We start from the raw sequence: 21966 nt of genomic DNA, 5'->3' as shown, positions 1-21966 counted from the left end.
TTTGGAATTAAAATGGTGCACTGTGAATGTGCAATCAAGGGTGAGATACATTCTGCAGAGCTTGCGGCACTAGCCATCTTCAGGCTTCAGCTAAATGTGTTTATGTATGGATGTATATTACGTGTCATCAGTGAACTGTTGCAAGAAGCAGAAGCCTTAGCTTCACATGAATGAAACTGCCCAAGGCCTCCACCACTATATTACACTGAATGTCACAGGGTAATGAAGACCAAGAAAAGAAATGCCTGATATATGAATCACATCACGGTAAGGCCGGTCGGAGCAGTCGTCGACGATTTGCTTGCATACGACGATCGTCGGTCATGCCGCTCCTGCCTTGGCTTCTTCCGCATACAGCGCCTTGATCTCCTCCACGTCGTCGTAGCTGCCGAGGAATATCGGGGATCTCTCGTGGATATTGGTAGGGATCAGATCAAGTGACTGCATTGTAAATCCAGCAACAAGTGTGAAATCAATGTTACTGGACATGAAACTCTGGCCAACGGAAGAAAAACATAGATGTTCTGCGTGTTGCAGTGCATATATACCCGTCCTTTGCCTGTGAAAGACTGGCCTCCAGCTTGCTCCATCAGGAACGACATGGGGAACACTTCATACATCACACTGTAAATGCAAAATTCAGGCAACTTCAGAAGTCTTGTATGCAACTGAAGGTGTTATTTGAGCTATGAGTCTAGGTATTGGCATACCGGAGCTTGCCATTTGGGCTCTTCTTGTCGGCAGGGTACAAGAAGATACCACCGTATAGCAACGTGCGGTGGACATCAGCAACCATGCTGTACAAACAATGAGGAATGGAGTATTTATTACATGTTTTGCAACAATTATACAAGGGATGTTGTATATTTCATTGCTAGGGAGAAGCTCAATTATAAGAGGTAAGTTGTTTCGTCAGCTAAGCAAATTGAAGATCCCCTCACCTGCCAATGTATCTCAAGGATTTAGGTGATGAACCATCCGTGGGGTACTTGCACTTCTCAACATACCTGTCATGTAAACAGTTTTAGCCGAAGCTCTTAAGGAAGCGACAAATATTCTGAAGACATAAACATCGCATACTTTGCAGTAGGAGTGTCCCAGTTCTTGGCATTCCCTTCATTCACAGAGTAGATCTTTCCTTTAGCAGGTATCTGCAAGAGATGAAGCACAAAGTACAAAATATGAGTATGCTACTTTTTGGTGAATCTTCAGAAAAATAAACAAATTTCCACCATACTTGTGTCAGGGTACCTTGATTTCTGGATGCGTCATGATGAACTCTCCAAGAGAAGGGTCAAGCGTGAAGCCGTTGACACCACTCCCAGTGCTCAGAACAAGCTGAAGTAAATTACTTGCACAGACAGTTCAGACGGTAGTCATGGAAGATCAATCATCTTGCGTAACATGAGCTCAGGAGAGTTGATTAATTACCGTGCATGAACTCCCATACATGCAGTATCCAGCAGCAATCATGTCCTTCCCAGGCAGCAGCACCTCCTCAAGGGTCACGGTGTCAAAGTTCTTGATCATGTAAATCCCAAAGATCTGTAGAGCAAAGAGAAACCATGTAGGTAGAAAGAAGGAATAAACCATGCACAACATGCTTCTACTTGTTATGAGCATATTTCCTGAGACTTTTGGAAAAAACAAAGCATGTTTCCGACAAGTTTGAATCTGTTGTGCGTACCGTTCCGATGGAGACGCCGCAGTCGATGTTGGAGGAGCCATCCAGGGGATCGAAGCAGACACAGTACCTGATGCAAAATAGAGAGCCGAGAAATCATTCACCAGGAAGAGAATAAACCGATCAGTGAATCATGCATATACTGAAGCTGTGTGTGAGAGAGCAGAGAGTGCAGAGGAGCCGAGGTTACATACTTTCCACGGAGCTTGGGGTCCACGAAGGTGGCCAACTCGTCCTCCTCAGACACAAGAACACACTGCATATATATGTCCGTTGTCAGAGCAGAGCGTGAGGAAACTGAATGAAATCGAAGACACCAAGAAGAAAATGGGTCGAGAGAAGAAGACTCATACGGTGCGGCCGCTGCTGACGAGGGCATTGACGAACACCTCGTTGGACAGGATGTCCAGCTTCTTCTGCTCCTCCCCCTGAGGAAACGCCCACCAAAGCAAGGCGTCATCATCATCATCATTCTCTAACATAAGAAGTTTGGAGAAGGAAAAGAGAAGACAGGCAGCATGGCATGGCACTTGCCTGGACGTTGGTCTCGCCGGCGAGTCCGGTGAGCTTGGCGAGCCCTGCCTTGTTGACGGCGGAGGCGACGAACTTGCATCCGAGGACGATGTGGGACAGGAGGATAGTGAGGTCGCCGCGCGACTCCGGGAACCTGCTCTGCTCGTTGAGCACGTACCGCGTGATGGTCATGAGGTCCGTCCGGTACGTGTCCGCCGCGTGATCCATCTTCCCGGCCGGCGGTCGATCGATGATATCCTCTCCTCACCTGCACTCTCTCGCTTAGCTCGGCGACCTGGTTATGGTTGGAGCGCAGACCGTGGAAGTGAACGATCTATCTATGCTGGTGAAGGCATGTACGGCGCGGGAACTGGGGTGGCTGTGAACGTAGCGTGACGTGCAGGTGATCTGCTTGGTTTTGGTAGGTAGCGGGAGGAGGAAGTGAGGCTGGGAGGAGAGGGGCGTGGGGCTCCAATGGAACCGGCGCGCAGGCCTATCTTCTCTATCCGCGATGGCTGGTAGCGCGATGGCCGTGTGCGTCTGTGGCCGTCGCCTACTGAGGTGAGAGGAGGGCGGGGTTTTGTCCTGCGCTCGCAACGTAACCGTCTCGCCGGAGGAACAAGCCAATGCGAGCGTAGGAGGTGATCACGACAGGGGCAGTGTCTTTGCTAGCTATAACCTGAGACCTGACCGTGACGGCGAGGCGGTTTTGCAATGAGCGTCAGCGGGTTGGAAGCTGTTATTGCATTGATGAATGGCGAGGAGCTTTGCTTGATGGCCTGGCATTCACGCGGACGTGCAATCACTCTCTTTCTAGCCTAGTACGTGGAATATCCTGGTTCAGCCTCAAGTGGCCTCTGCATCCTAACACCCATCGGGCTCGTGGAATAGCTGCTTTTGCAATTTGCATTTGCCATCCCTTTATTTACCCAATCGAAAAGGATATTATCCAAACGGCTAGCAGCTATGTTATAGGCTTTTACTGGTGGTTCATTGCCTACCATCTTCACATTTGAACTCTTTACATAGGATAGATGGGGCGATTCAAGTGACATCTCATATAGATCTAACTTTCTATTCACTCATGAGATCCAGGCAGTCCAAGGAGGGTCCACCACGGCTTCTCTCTTCTCGAGAACGTTTGACAAAATGATTTAAAATGATCAATTAAATAAAAAAGTTTATACATTTCGCAAAAAAAAGTTTATACAACAATTCAATTACTTAATCAATTAGTAGTATCCCTAGAGTCCACTGCTCCCCCGTACTAATACTACTAGTGCTGGATTCGCATGCATTTCATGGTCCAGTCAAGACTTGTGAGAGACACTACCACAAACTTGATATCGTAAAATGTGACTTTGCCGGGTCAAAGGGGAACCAATGCTTCACCCATACTGCTACTTAGCAAAATTATAAGTTGCACATACGAAATCAGCATACTTGACTTCACATGCCAGAGGTAGTACTGAAAACATAAACGTGTTACCATCTTACGCAGTATGAATATTACCCGGCAGAGTATTACCAACATAGATATAGGCTTGATGAAACCATTGGAAGGCAAATAGTACGGTCAATCTTAATCATATATATAGGGTACATAAATTACCAACAGCAACCTGTGCTCCAACATAATTGCGGTAACAACAATTCCATGCACAGGGGGTAACAAGGACGCTGGCCTTTGTTAGGAATTTTTCGCAAGCACAAGCCATGGAGTCCGATAAGCGAATGAGACGCTACCAGAAGATTCCACCGGTCACCAAAGAATAACAGATATACAGTACAGCACAACGATATTGATTGATTTTCTTTCTGAAAAAAGGTAGTGAAAACTGCCTCAGAATTAAGCAGATGCAACTCCAAGGTAAAACGCGCAGATGTATCAGGATCTTTGTCAAAGCATTGACCTGGGGCCTTCCAAGAACGACTGAAGGATCACAGTTCAAACTTCACAGTATAGTACAACAACTGTTTGTTTTCTTCGCCTGCTTGTAGAACATCTGAAAGGGACGGAATAACATTTCTCTCAGGAAAATATGGTGATAAATGAAACAAGATGGAGCATACAAATGATCTGGAAAATAAAACAATGATTTTCAGCAAGTTAAAAAGCAACAGCAGTTTTATGACTAAAAAAAGGGTAAATCCTAGAAGAACAGGACCATTGTTATCGATTAAGAAAAGGGCCTTTTCATGCATATGTTGCACCAGTCACATTATATACGGTACATCTAACCATAAGCATTCTGGAAACTCATTCATGAAATTATACAATATTAAAAGCCCGATGCTGCTAGTACAGCATCACACTAGCTGTGGTAAATGTTGTACAGAAATAGGTCAGTAAAACACGAAAAACTAGATTTTTCTTATATTATAAGAAACCCGCAACAATATATTAGCATCGCATAAAATAGATAGATATAAACAAATACTATCTTTTACAGTATTCCGACCGGCCAGGGTCATACACGAGATATCGGATGCCCTGTGTGAAGTATCTTATTAGCCTAAAAGCATCTCCACCGGGCCCCATAGCATTTCGAGGGCCGGCATCGAAAATGGGCTCGCACCGGCGCGCCCCAAATAGCGCCGGCGGTTTTTCGAGCCCAATAGAGGCGGCGGCAACCCCGTGCCGGCACCTTCGCGAAGGGCGCGCCCAGCGCCTCACGGCACGACGGTTTTCGCGGGTGGGCACCTTGTCAGCGAGAGGACGCGACAATTCGCATCGGAAGCGATGCGGGAAGGTTGGTCGTCGGCGTTTAATGGTCTCCCGCGCGAAAACCGAGGCGGCGACTGGTCACGCGGCATACACCGCTGTAAATGTGGGTAGTTGGCACCCCTACTAGTACGTACGCCGTCCACTGCCGCGGTGCTATCCTCTCATCTCCACCACCGTAGCCGCGTTGTCCTCTCTCGTCTCCATCACCGCCGCCGCGCCAAGTCTCTCCTCTCCACCTCAAAAATGCTGCACTGTCTCCGCACGACGTACTCCATGCTTGGCCTCAACGGCCGTGCGCTGCCTGCGGCGCCTCAACCACCACCGCAGCCGGAGCCGGAGCCGCAGCCCGACGCCGACTACAACTCCCACGACGCAGTCGACCCACGGTTCGCGGTGTGGGACGAGGCCTACGCCGCAGACGCAGAAGCTGGGCGGCGGAGGTGGCGCAGTGGGGCGAGCAGCCACAGGGCCCCGCCGACCCGGAGCAGGCGGCGATCCTGGCGTCGTTGAACGCGCAGCGATTCCAGAGGTTCAAGGAGGAGGAGCGGGAGTTCGTCAACAACATGAACCTCGAGCACGCCCTCGAGATCTCGCGCCAGCGAGCAGCCACGGAGGAGGCGGGACGCCTCCTCATGGCGGCGGAGCGACAGCTGAACGCTCATCGCCACGCCGAGGCGTTCGCCCGCGAGGCCGCGAGCAAGCGAGACTCACCCAGAACGAGGCAGCACGGGGACAGCGCCGCTGGCAAGCTCCTGCGACGCCAGCCGCCATGCTCAAATAGTGCATGCTTTTCCTATGAATTTTGATTTTTAATGTCATTCCAAGTTTAAATTTCTATCGGGCCTGGCGTATGGGGGGCACCGGTGTGGGAGCAGCATCCCAAATAGAGGATGCTCTGCCGGCGCCCCCCATACGGTAGTGTCGGCGCCCCTGCCGGTGCCTATTTGGGGGGCACCGGTGGAGATAAGTGCTAAAAGAGCCAAATAATCCAACATGTGGAAATTTGAATTAAAAAAAGGCCAACCAACCATTCTTGACAACTCGACGTGTGGGTGCACTTGCTTGCACGAGTTACAAGCAGAAGCTACAGCTGTGACTTATGGTTTGAGTTTCCTTTTCTGGTTGTTTCACAATTAAACTTAATAGCTTCCCAACTATGATTTCATATAATAAACGGTACAAATCCATGTAATTCCGTGGTAAGGATATCAAAACGACACACACTTAAGACATGTTTGTGTTAAGCATCTTCAAAATTATTGTAAAGTTTGTTTCTGAACCATCCTCCTAGTCTAGACCATGAAGTAAAAAAGGAAGTGGACTTCTAACTGCAGATACATGTTCTTTGTCTAAAAATGAACTATTTTTCTCTACCAATTATTGATATAAATTTTGAGTAATATTCTGCAAGACTAATACTAACTCCGTTCCAATGAATAAGGCTTTTTAAAAAAACTTGACAATTTAATATAGTATATGCACAAGTGAACCTGTAATAACACAATGTACAGGCTGAAATATGTCAGAATGCTCAGTGCAGCTTGGAGATGACTAACAGTAACTAGCAATTGTTCGCCATGTTTTTAACTACAAAAGAAGTTAAGCACTCAACAGGTAAATAGAAAATAGCAGTATATATTATTACCTGTGAAGCAGCACTCAGGTCTGAACTTTTCTCAACCAAGCTATCCAATTTCTCTCCTCTTTCAAGGACATTCTCTATAGTTTTATGCTGTTAAATTATCCAAACATAAACAATACACATGAGCAATAGGTTGTTCCCATACAGGAAAAAACAGCAGTGTAACATCTCTAATCCAAGATGGGGTCACGAAGACCATCTTCACAAGAAAAGGCCGGTCTTCCATCATTGTGTAAGGTGCAAGTAGTCGGTACATTTGTAGATCTCTAACCATGTAGAAAAAAAAACAGATCAGAAACACTTACTAGGATGATTTTTGTCTCATCCAAGTCCCTCTGGATTTTCGTTAACTTGTCGGCCTCTGCAGGATCCTACAAAATGGCAGATGCTTCATCATAAATGAGAATAAGTTTACTCATGGGTTCTGGCAATTAAGACAACAATGAAGACAAGTAGAGTAGAAGCACGCTGCAAGTTATATGTCCAAAACATAGAACCCGTTCTTAAATATGTGCACCATGTAGAACAAATCCCTAAGAATCCACCACAGAACACACGCATCTTAAATACATAGCAAAAAAAATTCAAAAACAGGCGTACAACCAATTCCATAGAAAATACGAACCATCTGAGCACACAAAACAACTTGTATATGGCAAATCTTTTTCATCATAAAACAAGAACGGGGCATAGAAGATGCAATGGTCATAGCAGATTTCTGGAATAAAAAACTTGTTACAAGGTAGTTGCTCGCTTCTCGCTCTCTATTTCAGTAGAGGATGAGATAAATAGACCATCTACAAGCAATGAACACACAAACATACAGTGTCTGCCATAGATGGTTATACCTGAAATCTTGTCAAAGCGTCTGCCAGGAAGGGCCACTCTTGAGTAGAATCTGCTGTAGCAGCTTTCCAAGAGTCCCCAAAAGCCTTCTGGTATTCGTCAAGTACCTTCATAAAACAATTCGCATTGACAAGTAAGTATTACCAGAAAAAACTACTACAGAAGAACTGTTCTATCAGACTTATTCGGTTGGCACGATACATCAAAGATTCGCATGGCATAATAAAGTACTGACTGAATCACTCGTACATATACATTTAGGAGATAAATAATTTTGTTAGCAAAGGTAGTGTACACGGTTTGTCAGACTGCTCTCTAGCTAATGCTCAAAACAAGGTCCCTAGACAACGCCATAACTCCATTGCTTCAACACACACAACAAGGTGCAGGTTTTACTGAACATCAAAGCCGAACGTTGGTTAAGTTGTGTAGTTACTGGTTTTCGAGCAACTACTGAGGAATCATGTTCAATAATAAACACAATACATCTTTAATTGTTGAGGGTAATTATAAATACCAGCCTAGGGAGAGGCTGTAGCATACATTACCGGATGCATTACATGGACACTTCTACCTTTTCTGTTAAATAATTTGGAGAAAGTCTGTATCTAGAAGCAAAAGTAGTTTAGGTTTTTAAGCCTATTAGAAATAAGAACAAGATCGATCCAATAGGTTTTTTAAGCCTATTAGAAATAAGAACAAGTTCCCTAGACAACTCCATAACTCCATTGCTTTAACAGACAACAAGGTGCAGGTTTTACTGAACATCGAAGAGGAACATTGGTTAAAAGTTGTAGTTACTGGTTGGGAATCATGTTCAATAATGAACACAGTACCTCCTTAATTGTTGAGGGTAATTACATATAGCAGCCTAGGGAGAGGTTATAGCATGCGTGACACGGATGCATTACATGGACAATTCTGCCTTTTTCTATTAATAATTTGGAGAAAATCCGTATCTAGAAGCAAAAGTACCTTGGGTTTTAAAGCCTATTAGAAATAAGAACAACAAGATCGATCCAATAATGTTGGCAGAACTGACCGTAGGACAATCACCAAATATGCAATACCGGATCAAGAACACAGGGTACACACCTTATTCAGAAGGGAAAATGCACTTCGTACAGGATAGTGATCATCCATAAATGCCACCACACAGAGGCCATTCCTGTTGTGTGAGTGAACCTTGTATTCTGCAAAATAGGACAGAGTGTTTGAATTGCCATATGTTCACAACAGCACACGCATGGTTCAACATGAATTTGCATAAACTGAAAATGTTACGAATATATAACAGTAAGTGGCATGCAAATTCCTGCTGTGTGAGTGAACCTTACACTCTGCAAAAAAAAAAAATACGACAGAGTGTTTGAATGGCCATATGTTCACAACAGCACACACATGGTTCAACATGAATTCGCATAAACTGAAGATGTTACGAATAATATAACAGCAAGTGGCGTGCAAATTACAATTAAACGTTGGAATTATTAGTTCAAATCAGCATCCACATCCCATTACAGCTGTGAATCCTACAGCACATCGGATGAACTAACTGGTAGTAGGACCTATTTCAGCACAGATCACCCATCTCCCCATGTTCTACAAATCAAGCTACCACAGGACCCGTAACGAGAGATGGGCCCCGGTAAAACCGGTCAAACCCTGGATCTGACCATCGGATCGCGAAGTGAAGTAGACCTAGGCGGAGGCAGATCTGAGGGGAGCGGTGGTTACCTTCGTGCTGGACGGACTGGCGCTGGCCGGGCTGGGTGCGCTGCGCGACGGTGCGTGCGACGAAGACGATGAACTCGCGGGCGGCGCCGCGCTGGAAGAAGCCGAAGTGGCTGACGTCCGTGGCGTTGGCCAGCACGAAGGCCTCGGAGCCCGGGCCGCCGCCCGAGGAGGAGGCCCCGGCGCCCGCGGCCGGCTTCAGCACGACGATCGCCGTGATCTTCATCTCTCCACCGCCAAGGCGAGATCTACGACTCTCCCTGTTGCCGTTGTTCCTACGCGAAGGACGGAATTGGACGGAGATCGCAGCCGAGAAGCTTCTCCCCTTTTCTCCTAGTACTTTGCTGGATTCGGTCAGACACCCACGACGTCCTCCAGTCAATGACAGTGGGCCAGCCGTGGTAGGCGAATAACATATTTTTTCCAGGTAGTGGAGTTCGTCCAACCGGAACAGATTCGCCAGGGAGGCGAAGGAACACTGCAAAATAAATTATATTAGTGAGTACTAATTCCAAAGCAAAATCAGACGAGAATCTGAAACAAACAAATCAACAAACGTGTTCTTCATCTCCATCACTGCATCTTATCGTACAGCGACACCACAAAACTGAACAACACAAGCGCTTCACCGGGAGCAAACATTGACATAGAAACTAGATTCAGTGGATGAAAAACTGAAGGAGCAGACGAGCAGCAGCACGAATCACAAAGAGCAAACATAAGCACAGAAGCGATTCAGAGACGCAAACATGAACACAGAAACAAGATTCAGTCCGCTGACATAAAACTGAAGGGGCAGGCGAGCAGCACGCATCAGAGAGCAAACACTACAACACAGGAAAGAGATTCAGATGAGGATAACTGCACTTTTTCATTGCCATTTCATCGCAACAAGGGGCTACATATGACGACAGGACCACAACAAGAGCAGATACGACGACTGAATAAATTACATTCACAGATCAACACCCCCAACCTGAACACTACGCACGAGATTACTCCTCCTGACAACACAGGCACGTCCACGGAACCTAGGCCCTCTCGCCCCGGATGCGGCGGGCGAGCTGGATGTCCTTGGGCATGATGGTGACGCGCTTGGCGTGGATGGCGCAGAGGTTGGTGTCCTCAAACAGCCCCACCAGGTACGCCTCGGCGGCCTCCTGCAGGGCCGACACGGCGGAGCTCTGGAACCGCAGGTCCGTCTTGAAGTCCTGCGCGATCTCGCGCACGAGGCGCTGGAAGGGCAGCTTGCGGATGAGCAGCTCCGTGCTCTTCTGGTACTTGCGGATCTCGCGGAGCGCGACGGTGCCGGGGCGGAAGCGGTGCGGCTTCTTCACGCCGCCCGTGGCCGGCGCCGACTTGCGCGCCGCCTTGGTGGCTAGCTGCTTCCGCGGCGCCTTGCCGCCGGTCGACTTGCGCGCGGTTTGCTTGGTGCGCGCCATTGGTGGGTGGGGAGCGGAGCTTCGGCGAGGTGCTACTTGTGATTGGTTTGGTTGGGAGATTTGGGAAGTGGATGAGATGGGATGGGAGGGACGGGGCGGTTAAGTAGGGGAGGAGCAGGCGGGAGATTGGGAAAAATTTGGGCGGAGGCGGGGTTCGTGGAGGGAAGGTGGGTTTGGGGCGTTGGATTGGTGGCGCGTGGACGGTTGAGATTGGGTTTTCGGGTGGAGCACGCGGATCGGGGGCAGTGATCCGTGGGAAGGGATTGCCGGTCTCTGATTGGCTGGTACTGGGAGAGTGTGGTGTCATACGGATCGCTAGATGGGGGTTCCCGGAAAAACCGACAAAATTGATGGTTTTTGCTGAAAAATCAGCACAAACTAATCTGGTTCTCAAATCAATTCACAAACTAACCTATTCCTATAGAACATCTCAAAAAAAAACCTATTCCTATAGAAATTGTTGAAAATTGATGATCCAAGAGATCGTCCGAGCTCTGGGAGAGGTGATATGGCATGGTTGCGGAAACGTGATATGGGCACACGTGAAGGACAAATGCAAGGGAATGTCTTGGCAATCACTTCGGGGTCCCATGTTGTCGATGTGGTTGGGGTTTTGGAGGGGAAGGCTGTGGGGGAGACGACACCACAAAAGAATCAGGCACCGAAGAGGCACAAAGTTATCGATCCATCGGTCCCGTTGGCGGCCTCCAGTGAGGAGGGCCGCCGGGGCCAATGAAGACATGTGGGTATAATTGTCGGGGACTAGGCTCTGACCCGGCAACTAGATCGCTTCTGAAAATTTGGAGGCAACATAGAGCTGATATACTGTTTCTATCCGAGACTCACCTGGATGGAGATAGTGGTGATAGATTGAGAATTAAGCTTGGTTATGCTCATAAGTTTGTGGTGCCAAGCAATGGTAGAGCGGGAGGGTTGATGCTGTTGTGGGATCAACATCTGAATATCCAGTTAAAATACAAGCATACAAATTATATTGATGTTCTTGTGTCAGGAGATACACCAGACAAAGATTGGAGAATCACGGGTCTATATGGAGAATCAGTATGGCGACACAAATAGCGTATGTGGCGCTATTTGCGAGATTTACACCAACAAGCTAATATTCCTTGGTTGGTGTTGGGTGATATGAATGAGATCATCTCAGAGACAGAGAAGGAAGGGGGAGCTCCAAGACCTCTGTCATACATGCAAGCTTTTAGATGTCTCTCTGACTACGGTCTCGATGATTTGGGATATATTGGAAACACATTCGCTTGGAAACGTGGTAACATACGAGAACGGCTGGATAGGGCAGTCGGTAACGCTGGTTGGATGCATCTGTTTCCACACGCGGGTGTCCACCATCTTACCTCTACAGGTTCTGATCACAGACCAATTCTAGTAAATACTGATACATACGCTGCAGCGCTGAGCAGTAATAAGAAGAGGCTTCGCTTTGAAGCCCGCTGGTTGAAGGAAGAACAAGTGGGAGATATTGTGTCGACATCATGGTTGCATGCTCGTCCAGATGCCCCTGTTACGTCGAAACTCTCAGCTGTACACTCAGAATTACATGAGTAGGATCGCAATGTTCTAAAAGCTCCACAGAAAAAGGTTAAGGAGTTGACGAAAGAATTGGATCAGTTGCTTAGTGGACCGATGTCTGATGAGTCTGACCAGAAGCAGAAGGAGATTACCAGGCAGATTGAGGTTGCTCTTGAGCAGGAAGAAGTACACTATATGCAGCGAAGTCGTGCCAACTGGCTTATGCATGGTGATAGAAATACGACGTTCTTTCATAATTATGCAAAAGGCACGTCGGAAACGTAATACCATTCTGAAGTTGAAAAATGTGAATGGTGAGTGGATTGAAGGAAATGATGAGATGGGCTCTCTAATTCATGAGTACTTTTCGAATCTGTTTACCTCTGAGGTGCAACAAACTGATGAGGAATTACTGAACAGGGTGATCCCTAGGGTAACCTCAGATATGAATGAATCTTTATTAAATCCATATACTTCTGAAGAGGTAAAAGCAGCCATGTTTAGCATTGGAGATTACAAGGCACGGTACTTATGGGTTGCATGCAGTGTTCTATAAGAAATTCTGGGATGTGGTGGGGGATGAGGTTACACGTGAGGTACTTCAAGCACTAAATACTGGTGTTATACCTAAGGATTGGAACGGAACTGCTATTCTTTTAATTCCTAAGGTGGAAAGTCCTGAGCTTGTTACACAGTTTCGGCCTATTAGCCTCTGTTATGTGATTTACAAAGTGATCTCAAAGGTATTGTCGAGAAGGTTGAAAGTTTTATTACCTGATATTATCTCGAAGACACAGAGCGCTTTTGTCCCTGGGAGATTGATTACAGATAATGTGTTGGTTGCCTATGAAAGCTTCCATGCAATCAAGATGAAGAGACAAGGGAATAGAACGATTTGTGCGGTGAAATTGGACATGCACAAAGCGTATGATCGCATGGAATGGAATTTTTCTTCGGGATATGATGTTGCGGCTAGGTTTTGACCAAGGCTGGGTTAATATTATCCATGGCATGTGTCTCTTCGGTGAATTACATTGTTTGGTTCAATTCAGAAGAAACCGAGACGTTTACCCCTACAAGGGGTATTAGATAGGGTGATCCTCTGTCACCATATTTATTCTTGATTTGTGCTGAGGGTTTGTCCAGCCTTCTAGCGTATGAGGAGATGACTGGTGGTATTCAAGGGGTCAGAGTGTGCAGGAACACACCATCAGTGTCACACCTTCTTTTTGCTGATGATTCTCTAATCTTGATGTCGACTGATTTGTCTAACGCCACGGCTCTCCGAAATGCACTAGAGATGTATTGTGCAAGCTCCGGCCAACTTGTAAGTGAAGCAACGTCTAGTATTTTTTCCAGCCCAAATACAAATGTTCTGATAAGGGAGGAAACTTGTGTACACCTCAACATCCTGGTAGAATCGTTGTCAGACAAATATCTTGGACTGCCAAGTATTGTGGGCATTGATCAAAGTGATTGCTTTCAACACTTGATTGAAAGAATCTGTCAGCGAATTAATGGGTGGAATGAGAAACTTCTATCTATGGGAGGGAAGGAAATACTTCTGAAGGCAATAGCTCAGGCTATACCGGCATATGCTATGTCAGTGTTTAACATACCAAAGCAAGTTTGCAAGGAAATCTGTAATGCAATTGCAAGGTTCTGGTGGGGAGGTACAAGCACTCAACGCAAAATTAAGTGGATGGCGTGGTGGAAGATGAGTATTCCTAAAACTAAAGGGGGAATGGGTTTTTGTGATCTACAATGTTTTAACCAGGCAATGTTGGCTAAGCAATGTTGGCGGTTATTAAGTGATCCTGATTCTTTATGTGCTCAAGTTTTGCGTGCAAAATACTACCCAGATGGTGATCTGATTAATGCCAAACTGAGGAAGGGATCATCATGTACCTGGCAGAGTATTATGGCAGGTTTGAAAACTTTCAAAAGAGGTCGCATTTGGAGACCTGGAGATGGTAGTACTATAAATATTTGGACAGATCATTGGGTACCAGATAGTCCAACACGGATGGTGACTACTCCAAGAGGTCGTTGTCTTTTGACAAGAGTAGAGGAATTAATTAACCCAACAACGGGTGGTTGGGATGAGGATCTACTTCGGGAGAATTTCTGGCCCGTTGATGTATATCGCATTCTACGGATACTGTTACCGAATTATGATCAACTTGATTTCATTGCATGGCATCCCAACAAAACAGGTTGTTTCACGGTTAAATCGGCATACCATATGGAGTGGCGAGTGGAGTATAGAAGAAGGGCACAGAGATCTGATGCTACTGATAGATCGTCACCTCATGAGGTTTGGAATCGAATTTGGAGAGCAAAAGCGTCTCGGAAAGTCCAGATTTTTACTTAGAGAGCATTGCATGGGATTGGCTTATGTTTATGTGTTTTGGCTTATCGACATGTTGGATCGGCTGTTAACTGTCCAATCTGTACGGTGGATGCGGAGGACCTAAGGCATATGTTGTTCAAATGCCCAAGATCAATGTTGGTTTGGGAGGGTTTAGGACTTGTCGAGGCTGTCAGTTTGGCAGTGCGGATGGACCACTCTGGATTGCTAGTTCTTGAAGAATTGTTGTGTTCCCCTCGACCTGGTGGTATATGATACGCGTAAAGCACACGCCCGTTGGGAACCCCAAGTGGAAGGTGTGATGCGTGTAGCAGCAAGTTTCCCTCAGTAAGAAAGCAAGGTTTATCGAACCAGTAGGAGTCAAGGATCACGTGAAGGTCGTTGGTGACGGAGTGTAGTGCGGCGCAACACCAGGGATTCCGGCGCCAACGTGGAACCTGCAGAACACAATCAAAGTACTTTGCCCCAACGTAACAGTGAGGTTGTCAATCTCACCGGCTTGCTGAAAACAAAGGATTAACCGTATAGTGTGGAAGATGATGTTTGTTTGCGAAGAACAGTAAAGAACAATTGCAGTAGATTGTATTTCAGATGTAAAGAATGGACCGGGGTCCACAGTTCACTAGTGGTGTCTCTCCCATAAGATAAATAGCATGTTGGGTGAACAAATTACAGTTGGGCAATTGACAAATAAAGAAGGCATAACAATGCACATACATATATCATGATGAGTACTATGAGATTTAATCAGGGCATTACGACAAAGTACATAGACCGCTATCCAGCATGCATCTATGCCTAAAAGTCCACTTTCAGGTTATCATCCGAACCCCTTCCGGTATTAAGTTGTAAACAACAGACAATTGCATTAAGTATGGTGCGTAATGTAATCAACACAAATATCCTTAGACAAAGCATCGATGTTTTATCCCTAGTGGCAACAACACATCCACAACCTTAGAACTTTCTCACACATGTCCTGCATTCAATGGAGGCATGAACCCACTATCGAGCATAAATACTCCCTCATGGAGTTACAAGTATCAACTTGGCCAGAGCCTCTACTAGCAACGGAGAGCATGCAAGAACATAAACAACATATATGATAGATTGATAATCAACTTGACATAGTATTCAATATTCATCGGATCCCAACAAACACAACTTGTAGCATTACAAATAGATGATCTTGATCATGATAGGCAGCTCACAAGATCTAACATGATAGCACAATGAGGAGAAGACAACCATCTAGCTACTGCTATGGACCCATAGTCCAGGGGTGAACTACTCACACATCGATCCGGAGGCGATCATGGCGATGAAGAGCCCTCCGGGAGATGATTCCCCTCTCCGGCAGGGTGCCGGAGGCGATCTCCTGAATCCCCCGAGATGGGATTGGCGGCGGCTGCGTCTCTGGAAGGTTTTCCGTATCGTGGCTCTCGGTACTGGGGGTTTCGCGACGAAGGCTTTAAGTAGGCGGAAGGGTAGGTTTAGGGGCGACACGAGGGCCCCACACGCCAGGGCGGCGCGGCCCCCCCCTAGGCCACGCGGCCCTAGTGTGGCGGCACCTCGTCGCCCCACTTCGTTATCCTTTCGGTCTTCTGGAAGCTTCGTGGAAAAATAAGACCCTGGGCGTTGATTTTGTCCAATTCCGAGAATATTTCCTTTGTAGGATTTCTGAAACCAAAAACAGCAGAAAACAGCAACTAGCTCTTCGGCATCTCGTCAATAGGTTAGTGCCGGAAAATGTATAATAATGACATATAATGTGTATAAAACATGTGAGTATCATCATAAAAGTAGCATGGAACATAAGAAATTATAGATACGTTTGAGACGTATCAAGCATCCCCAAGCTTAGTTCCTACTCGCCCTCGAGTAGGTAAACGATAACAAGGATAATTTCTGAAGTGACATGCTATCATAATCTTGATCAATACTATTGTAAAGCACATGAGATGAATGCAGCGATTCGAAGCAATGATGAAGACAATGAGTAAACAACTGAATCATATAGCAAAGACTTTTTATGAATAGTACTTTCAAGACAAGCATCAATAAGACTTTCATAAGAGTTACTCATAAAGCAATAAATTCTTAGTAGAAAGCTTTGAAGCAACACAAAGGAAGATAAAAGTTTCAGCGGTTGCTTTCAACTTCAACATGTATATCTCATGGATAATTGTCAACACAAAGTAATATAACAAGTGCAATAGGTAAACATGTAAGAATCAATGCACACAGTTGACACAAGTGTTTGCTTCCAAGATAGAAAGAATAGGTAAACTGACTCAACATAAAGTAAAAGAATGGCCCTTCGCAGAGGGAAGCATGGATTACTATTTTTGTGCTAGAGCTTTTTGTTTTGAAAACATAGAAACAATTTTGTCAACGGTAGTAATAAATCATATGTGTTATGTATAAGATATCCTATAAGTTGCAAGCCTCATGCATAGAATACTAATAGTGCCCGCACCTTGTCCTAATTAGCTTGGATTAACACGGATTATCATTGCATAACATATGTTTCAACCAAGTGTCACAAAGGGGTACCTCTATGCCGCCTGTACAGAGGTCTAAGGAGAAAGTTCGGATTGAATTTCTCGCTTTTGATTATTCTCAACTTAGACATCCATACCGGGACAACATAGACAACAGATAATGGACTCCTCTTTTAATGCTTAAGCATTTAACAACAGATAATATTCTCATAAGAGATTGAGGATTTTGTGTCCAAACTGAAACTTCCACCATGATTCATGACTTTAGTTAGCGGCCCAATGTTCTTCTCTAGCAATATGCATACTCAAACCATTTGATCATGAAAATCGCCCTTACTTCAGCAAGACGAATATGCATAGCAACTCACATGATATTCAACAAAGGTAAAAGTTGATGGCGTCCCCAGAAACATGGTTACCGCTCAACAAGCAACTTATTAAGAAATAAGATACATAAGTACATATTCTTCACCGCAATAGTTTTTAAGGCTATTTTCCCATGAGCTATGTATTGTAAAGGCAAAGAATAGAATTTTAAAGGTAGCACTCAAGTAATGTACTTTGGAATGGCAGAGAAATATCATGTGGTAGGTAGGTATGGTGGACACAAATGGCATAGTTTTTGGCTCAAGGATTTGGATGCACGAGAAGAATCCCTCTCAATACAAGGCTAGGCTAGCAAGGTTGTTTGAAGCAAACTCAAGTATAAAATGGTGCAGCAAGACTCACATATGAACATATTGTAAGCATTATAAGACTTTACATCGTCTCCTTGTTGTTCAAACACCTTAACCAGAAAATATCTAGACTTAGAGAGACTAATCATGCAAACCAAATTTTAACAAGCTCTGTGTAGTTCTTCATTAATAGGTGCAAAGTACATGATGCAAGAGCTTAAACATGATCTATATGAGCACAACAATTGCCAAGTATCAAATTATTCAAGACATTATACCATTTACCACATGAAGCATTTTCCGTTTCCAACCATATATCAATGAACGAAGTAGTTCAACCTTCGCAATGAACATTAATAATAAAGCTAAGAACACATGTGTTCATATGAAACATCAGAGCATGTCTCTCTCCCACACAAAGAATGCTAGGATCCGATTTTATTCAAACAAAAAACAAAAATAAAAGCAAACAGACGCTCCAAGTAAAGCACATAAGATGTGACTGAATAAAAATATAGTTTCACTAGAGGTGACCTGATAAGTTGTCGATGAAGAAGGGGATGCCTTGGGCATCCCCAAGCTTAGATGCTTGAGTCTTCTTAAAATATGCAGGGATGAACCACGGGGCATCCCCAAGCTTAGACTTTTCACTCTTCTTGATCATATTGTATCATCCTCCTCTCTTGACCCTTGAAAACCTCCTCCACACCAAACTCGATACAAACTCATTAGAGGGTTAGTGCATAATTGAAAATTCATATATTAAGAGGTGAAATAATCATTCTTAACACTTCTGGACATTGCACAAAGCTACTGAAAGTTAATGGAATAAAGAAATCCATCAAACATAGCAAAACAGGCAATGCGAAATAAAAGGCAGAATCTGTCAAAACAGAACAGTCCGTAAAGACGAATTTTTAAGGGGCACTTAACTTGCGCAGATGAAAATTCTCAAATTGAATGAAAGTTGCGTACATATCTGAGGATCACGCACGTAAATTGGCACATTTTTCTAAATTTTCTACAGCAGGGGCTGCTCAATTTCGTGACAGCAAGAAATCTGTTTCTGCTCAGTAATCCAAATCTAGTATCAACATTACTATCAAAGACTTTACTTGACACAACAATGCAATAAAATAAAGATAAGGAGAGGTTGCTACAGTAGTAACAACTTCCAAGACTCAAATATAAAACAAAAGTGCATAAGTAAAATAATGGGTTGTCTCCCATAAGCGTTTTTCTTTAACGCCTTTCAGCTAGGCGCAGAAAGTGTGAATCAAGTAACATCAAGAGATGAAGCATTGACATCATAATTTATTCTAATAATAGAATCATAAGGTAACTTCATTATCTTTCTAGGGAAGTGTTCCATACCTTTCTTGAGAGGACATTGATACTTAATATTACCTTCCTTCATATCAATGGTAGCACCAACAGTTCGAAGAAAAGGTCTTCCCAATATAATGGGACAAGATGCATTGCATTCAATATCCAAGACAACAAAATCAACGGGGACAAGGTTATTGTTAAACATAATGCAAACATTATCAATCCTCCCCAAAGGTTTCTTTATAGCATTATCAGCAAGATTAACATCCAAATAACAATTTTTCAATGGTGGCAAGTCAAGCATATCATAGATTTTCTTAGGCATAACAGAAATACTTGCACCAAGATCACATAAAGCATTACAATCAAAATCATTGACCTTCATCTTAATGATGGGATCTCAACCATCTTCTAACTTCCTAGGAATAGAAGTTTCAAGTTTTAATTTATCTTCTCTAGCTTTAATGAGAGCATTTGTAATATGTTTTGTAAAGGCCAAATTTATAGCACTAGCATTGGGACTTTTAGCAAGTTTTTGTAAGAACTTTATAACTTCAGAGATGTGACAATCATCAAAATCTAAACCATTATGATCTACAGCAATGGGATCATTGTCCCTAATATTTTGAAAAATTTCAGCAGTTTTATCACAAACAGTTTCAGCAGTTTTAGCAGTTTCAGGCAATTTTGCATGCTTTGCACTAGGAGTAGAAACATTGCCAACACCAATTATTTTACCATTGATAGTAGGAGGTGTAGCAACATGTGAATCATCATCATTACTAGTGGTGGTAATAGTCCAAACTTTAGCTACATTATTCTCTTTAGCAAGTTTTTCGTTTTCTTCTCTATCCCACCTAGCATGCAATTCAGCCATTAATCTAATATTTTCATTAATTCGAACTTGTATGGCGTTTGCTGTAGTAACAATTTTATTATCATTATCCTTATTAGGCATAACTTTCAATTTTAAAAGATCAACATCAGAGGCAAGTCTATCAACCTTAGAAGCAAGAATATCAATTTTATCAAGCTTTTCCTCAACAGATTTGTTAAAAGCAGTTTGTGTACTAATAAATTCTTTAAGCATGGCTTCAAGACCAGAGGGTGCATTCCTATTATTGTTCTAAGAATTCCCATAAGAATTACCATAACCATTACTATTAGTAGAAGGATATGGCCTATAGTTGTTACCAGAATTATTCCTATAAGCATTGTTGTTGAAATTATTACTTTTAATGAAATTCACATCAACATTCTCTTCTTGAGCAACCAATGAAGCTAAAGGAACATTGTTAGGATCAACATTAGATCTACCATTCACAAGCATAGACATAATCACATCAATCTTATCACTCAAGGAGGAGGTTTCTTCAACAGAATTTACCTTCTTACCTTGTGGAGCCCTTTCAGTGTGCCATTCAGAGTAATTTATCATCATATCATCAAGAAGCTTTGTCGCCGCCCCCCAAAGTGATGGACATAAAGGTACCTCCAGCAGCTGAATCCAATAGGTTCCGCGAAGAAAAATTCAATCCTGCATAGAAGGTTTGGATGATCATCCAAGTAGTTAGTCCATGGGTTGGGCAATTCTTTACCAAAGATTTCATTCTTTCCCATGCTTGAGCAACATGTTCATTATCCAATTGCTTAAAATTCATTATGCTACTTCTCAAAGATATAATTTTAGTAGGAGGATAATATCTACCAATGAAAGCATCTTTACATTTAGTCCATGAATCAATACTATTCTTAGGCAAAGATAGCAACCAATCTTTAGCTCTTCCTCTTAAGGAGAAAGGAAACAATTTCAATTTTATAATGTCACCATCTACATCCTTATAATTTTGCATTTCACAAAGTTCAACAAAATTATTAAGATGGGCAGCAGCATCATCAGAACTAACACCAGAAAATTGCTCTCTCATAACAAGATTTAGTAAAGCAGGTTTAATTTCAAAAAATTATGCTGCAGTAGCAGGTGGAGTAATAGGTGTTGATACGTCTCAAACGTATCTATAATTTCTTATGTTCCATGCTACTTTTATGATAATACTCACATGTTTTATACACACTTTATGTCATTATTATGCATTTTCCGGCACTAACCTATTGACGAGATGCCGAAGAGCCGATTCTTTGTTTTTATTGTTTTTGGTTTCAGAAATCCTAGTAAGGAAATATTCTCGAAATTGGATGAAATCAACGCCCAGGGGCCTATTTTTTCACGAAGCTTCCAGAAGTCCGAAGAGGAAACGAAGTGGGGCCACGAGGTGGCGCCACACTAGGGCGGCGCGGCCCAAGCCCTGGCCGCACCGGCCTATTGTGTGGGCCCCTCGTGACGCCCCCTGACCTACCCTTCCGCCTACATATAGTCTTCGTCGCGAAACCCCCAGTACCGAGAGCCACGATACGGAAAACCTTCCAGAGACGCAGCCGCCGCCAATCCCATCTCGGGGGATTCAGGAGATCGCCTCCGGCACCCTGCCGGAGAGGGGAATCATCTCCCGGAGGACTCTTCATCGCCATGATCGCCTCCGGATCGATGTGTGAGTAGTTCACCCCTGGACTATGGGTCCATAGCAGTAGCTAGATGGTCGTCTTCTCCTAATTGTGCTATCATGTTCGATCTTGTGAGCTGCCTATCATGATCAAGATCGTCTATTTGTAATCCTACATGTTGTGTTTGTTGGGATCCGATGGATATTGAATACTATGTCAAGTTGATTACCAATCTATCATATATGAGTTGTTTATGTTCTTGCATGCTCTCCGTTGCTAGTAGAGGCTCTGGCCAAGTTGATACTTGTGACTCCAAGAGGGAGTATTTATGCTCGATAGTGGGTTCATGCCTCCATTAAATCTGGGACAGTGACATAAAGTTCTAAGGTTATGGATGTGCTGTTGCCACTAGAGATAAAACATCGATGCTTTGTCTAAGGATATTTGTG

At 44.1% G+C, this 21966-nt stretch overlaps 3 protein-coding genes across 3 annotated transcripts; all 3 read right to left on the bottom strand.

The window, feature by feature from the left end:
- Positions 1-85: 85 nt before the first annotated feature.
- LOC127344303 (fructose-1,6-bisphosphatase, cytosolic) lies at positions 86-2590 on the bottom strand. The gene is made up of 11 exons (XM_051370532.2): positions 2219-2590; positions 2038-2112; positions 1879-1940; positions 1688-1754; positions 1432-1545; positions 1252-1338; positions 1081-1151; positions 942-1007; positions 711-797; positions 549-624; positions 86-441 (listed from the first exon to the last, which is right to left on the bottom strand). The coding sequence occupies exons 1-11, from the start codon at positions 2423-2425 to the stop codon at positions 322-324; spliced, it is 1032 nt and encodes a 343-aa protein (XP_051226492.1). The 5' UTR covers positions 2426-2590; the 3' UTR covers positions 86-321.
- A 1520-nt stretch (positions 2591-4110) lies between these two features.
- On the bottom strand, positions 4111-9432 carry LOC127344305 (VAMP-like protein YKT61). Its single transcript, XM_051370534.2, has 6 exons — positions 9151-9432; positions 8509-8606; positions 7416-7520; positions 6873-6938; positions 6571-6657; positions 4111-4203 (listed from the first exon to the last, which is right to left on the bottom strand). The coding sequence occupies exons 1-6, from the start codon at positions 9371-9373 to the stop codon at positions 4153-4155; spliced, it is 630 nt and encodes a 209-aa protein (XP_051226494.1). The 5' UTR covers positions 9374-9432; the 3' UTR covers positions 4111-4152.
- Positions 9433-9999: 567 nt separating this feature from the next.
- On the bottom strand, positions 10000-10670 carry LOC127344304 (histone H3.2). Its single transcript, XM_051370533.2, has one exon. It carries the CDS (start codon positions 10587-10589, stop codon positions 10179-10181), a length of 411 nt encoding a protein of 136 aa, XP_051226493.1. The 5' UTR covers positions 10590-10670; the 3' UTR covers positions 10000-10178.
- Between the last annotated feature and the right edge of the window lie 11296 nt (positions 10671-21966).

This window comes from Lolium perenne, chromosome 3 (assembly GCF_019359855.2).
Source record: "Lolium perenne isolate Kyuss_39 chromosome 3, Kyuss_2.0, whole genome shotgun sequence".
In the NCBI taxonomy this organism is placed as follows: domain Eukaryota; kingdom Viridiplantae; phylum Streptophyta; class Magnoliopsida; order Poales; family Poaceae; genus Lolium; species Lolium perenne.
This window is presented reverse-complemented; position numbering and strand designations above follow the sequence as displayed.

Excerpts from the sequence above, each read along its gene's own strand:
- LOC127344304 (XM_051370533.2), bottom strand. The coding sequence starts at position 10,589 with ATGGCGCGCACCAAGCAAACCGCGCGCAAGTCGACCGGCGGCAAGGCG.
- LOC127344303 (XM_051370532.2), bottom strand. The coding sequence starts at position 2,425 with ATGGATCACGCGGCGGACACGTACCGGACGGACCTCATGACCATCACG. Across the intron at positions 2,113-2,218 it reads CCGGCGAGACCAACGTCCAG|GGGGAGGAGCAGAAGAAGCT; the intron begins GCAAGTGCCATG and ends GCGTTTCCTCAG. Across the intron at positions 1,755-1,878 it reads GACCCCAAGCTCCGTGGAAA|GTACTGTGTCTGCTTCGATC; the intron begins GTATGTAACCTC and ends ATTTTGCATCAG.
- LOC127344305 (XM_051370534.2), bottom strand. The coding sequence starts at position 9,373 with ATGAAGATCACGGCGATCGTCGTGCTGAAGCCGGCCGCGGGCGCCGGG. Across the intron at positions 7,521-8,508 it reads CATTTTCCCTTCTGAATAAG|GTACTTGACGAATACCAGAA; the intron begins GTGTGTACCCTG and ends TGTTTTATGAAG. Across the intron at positions 6,939-7,415 it reads ACGCTTTGACAAGATTTCAG|GATCCTGCAGAGGCCGACAA; the intron begins GTATAACCATCT and ends GCCATTTTGTAG.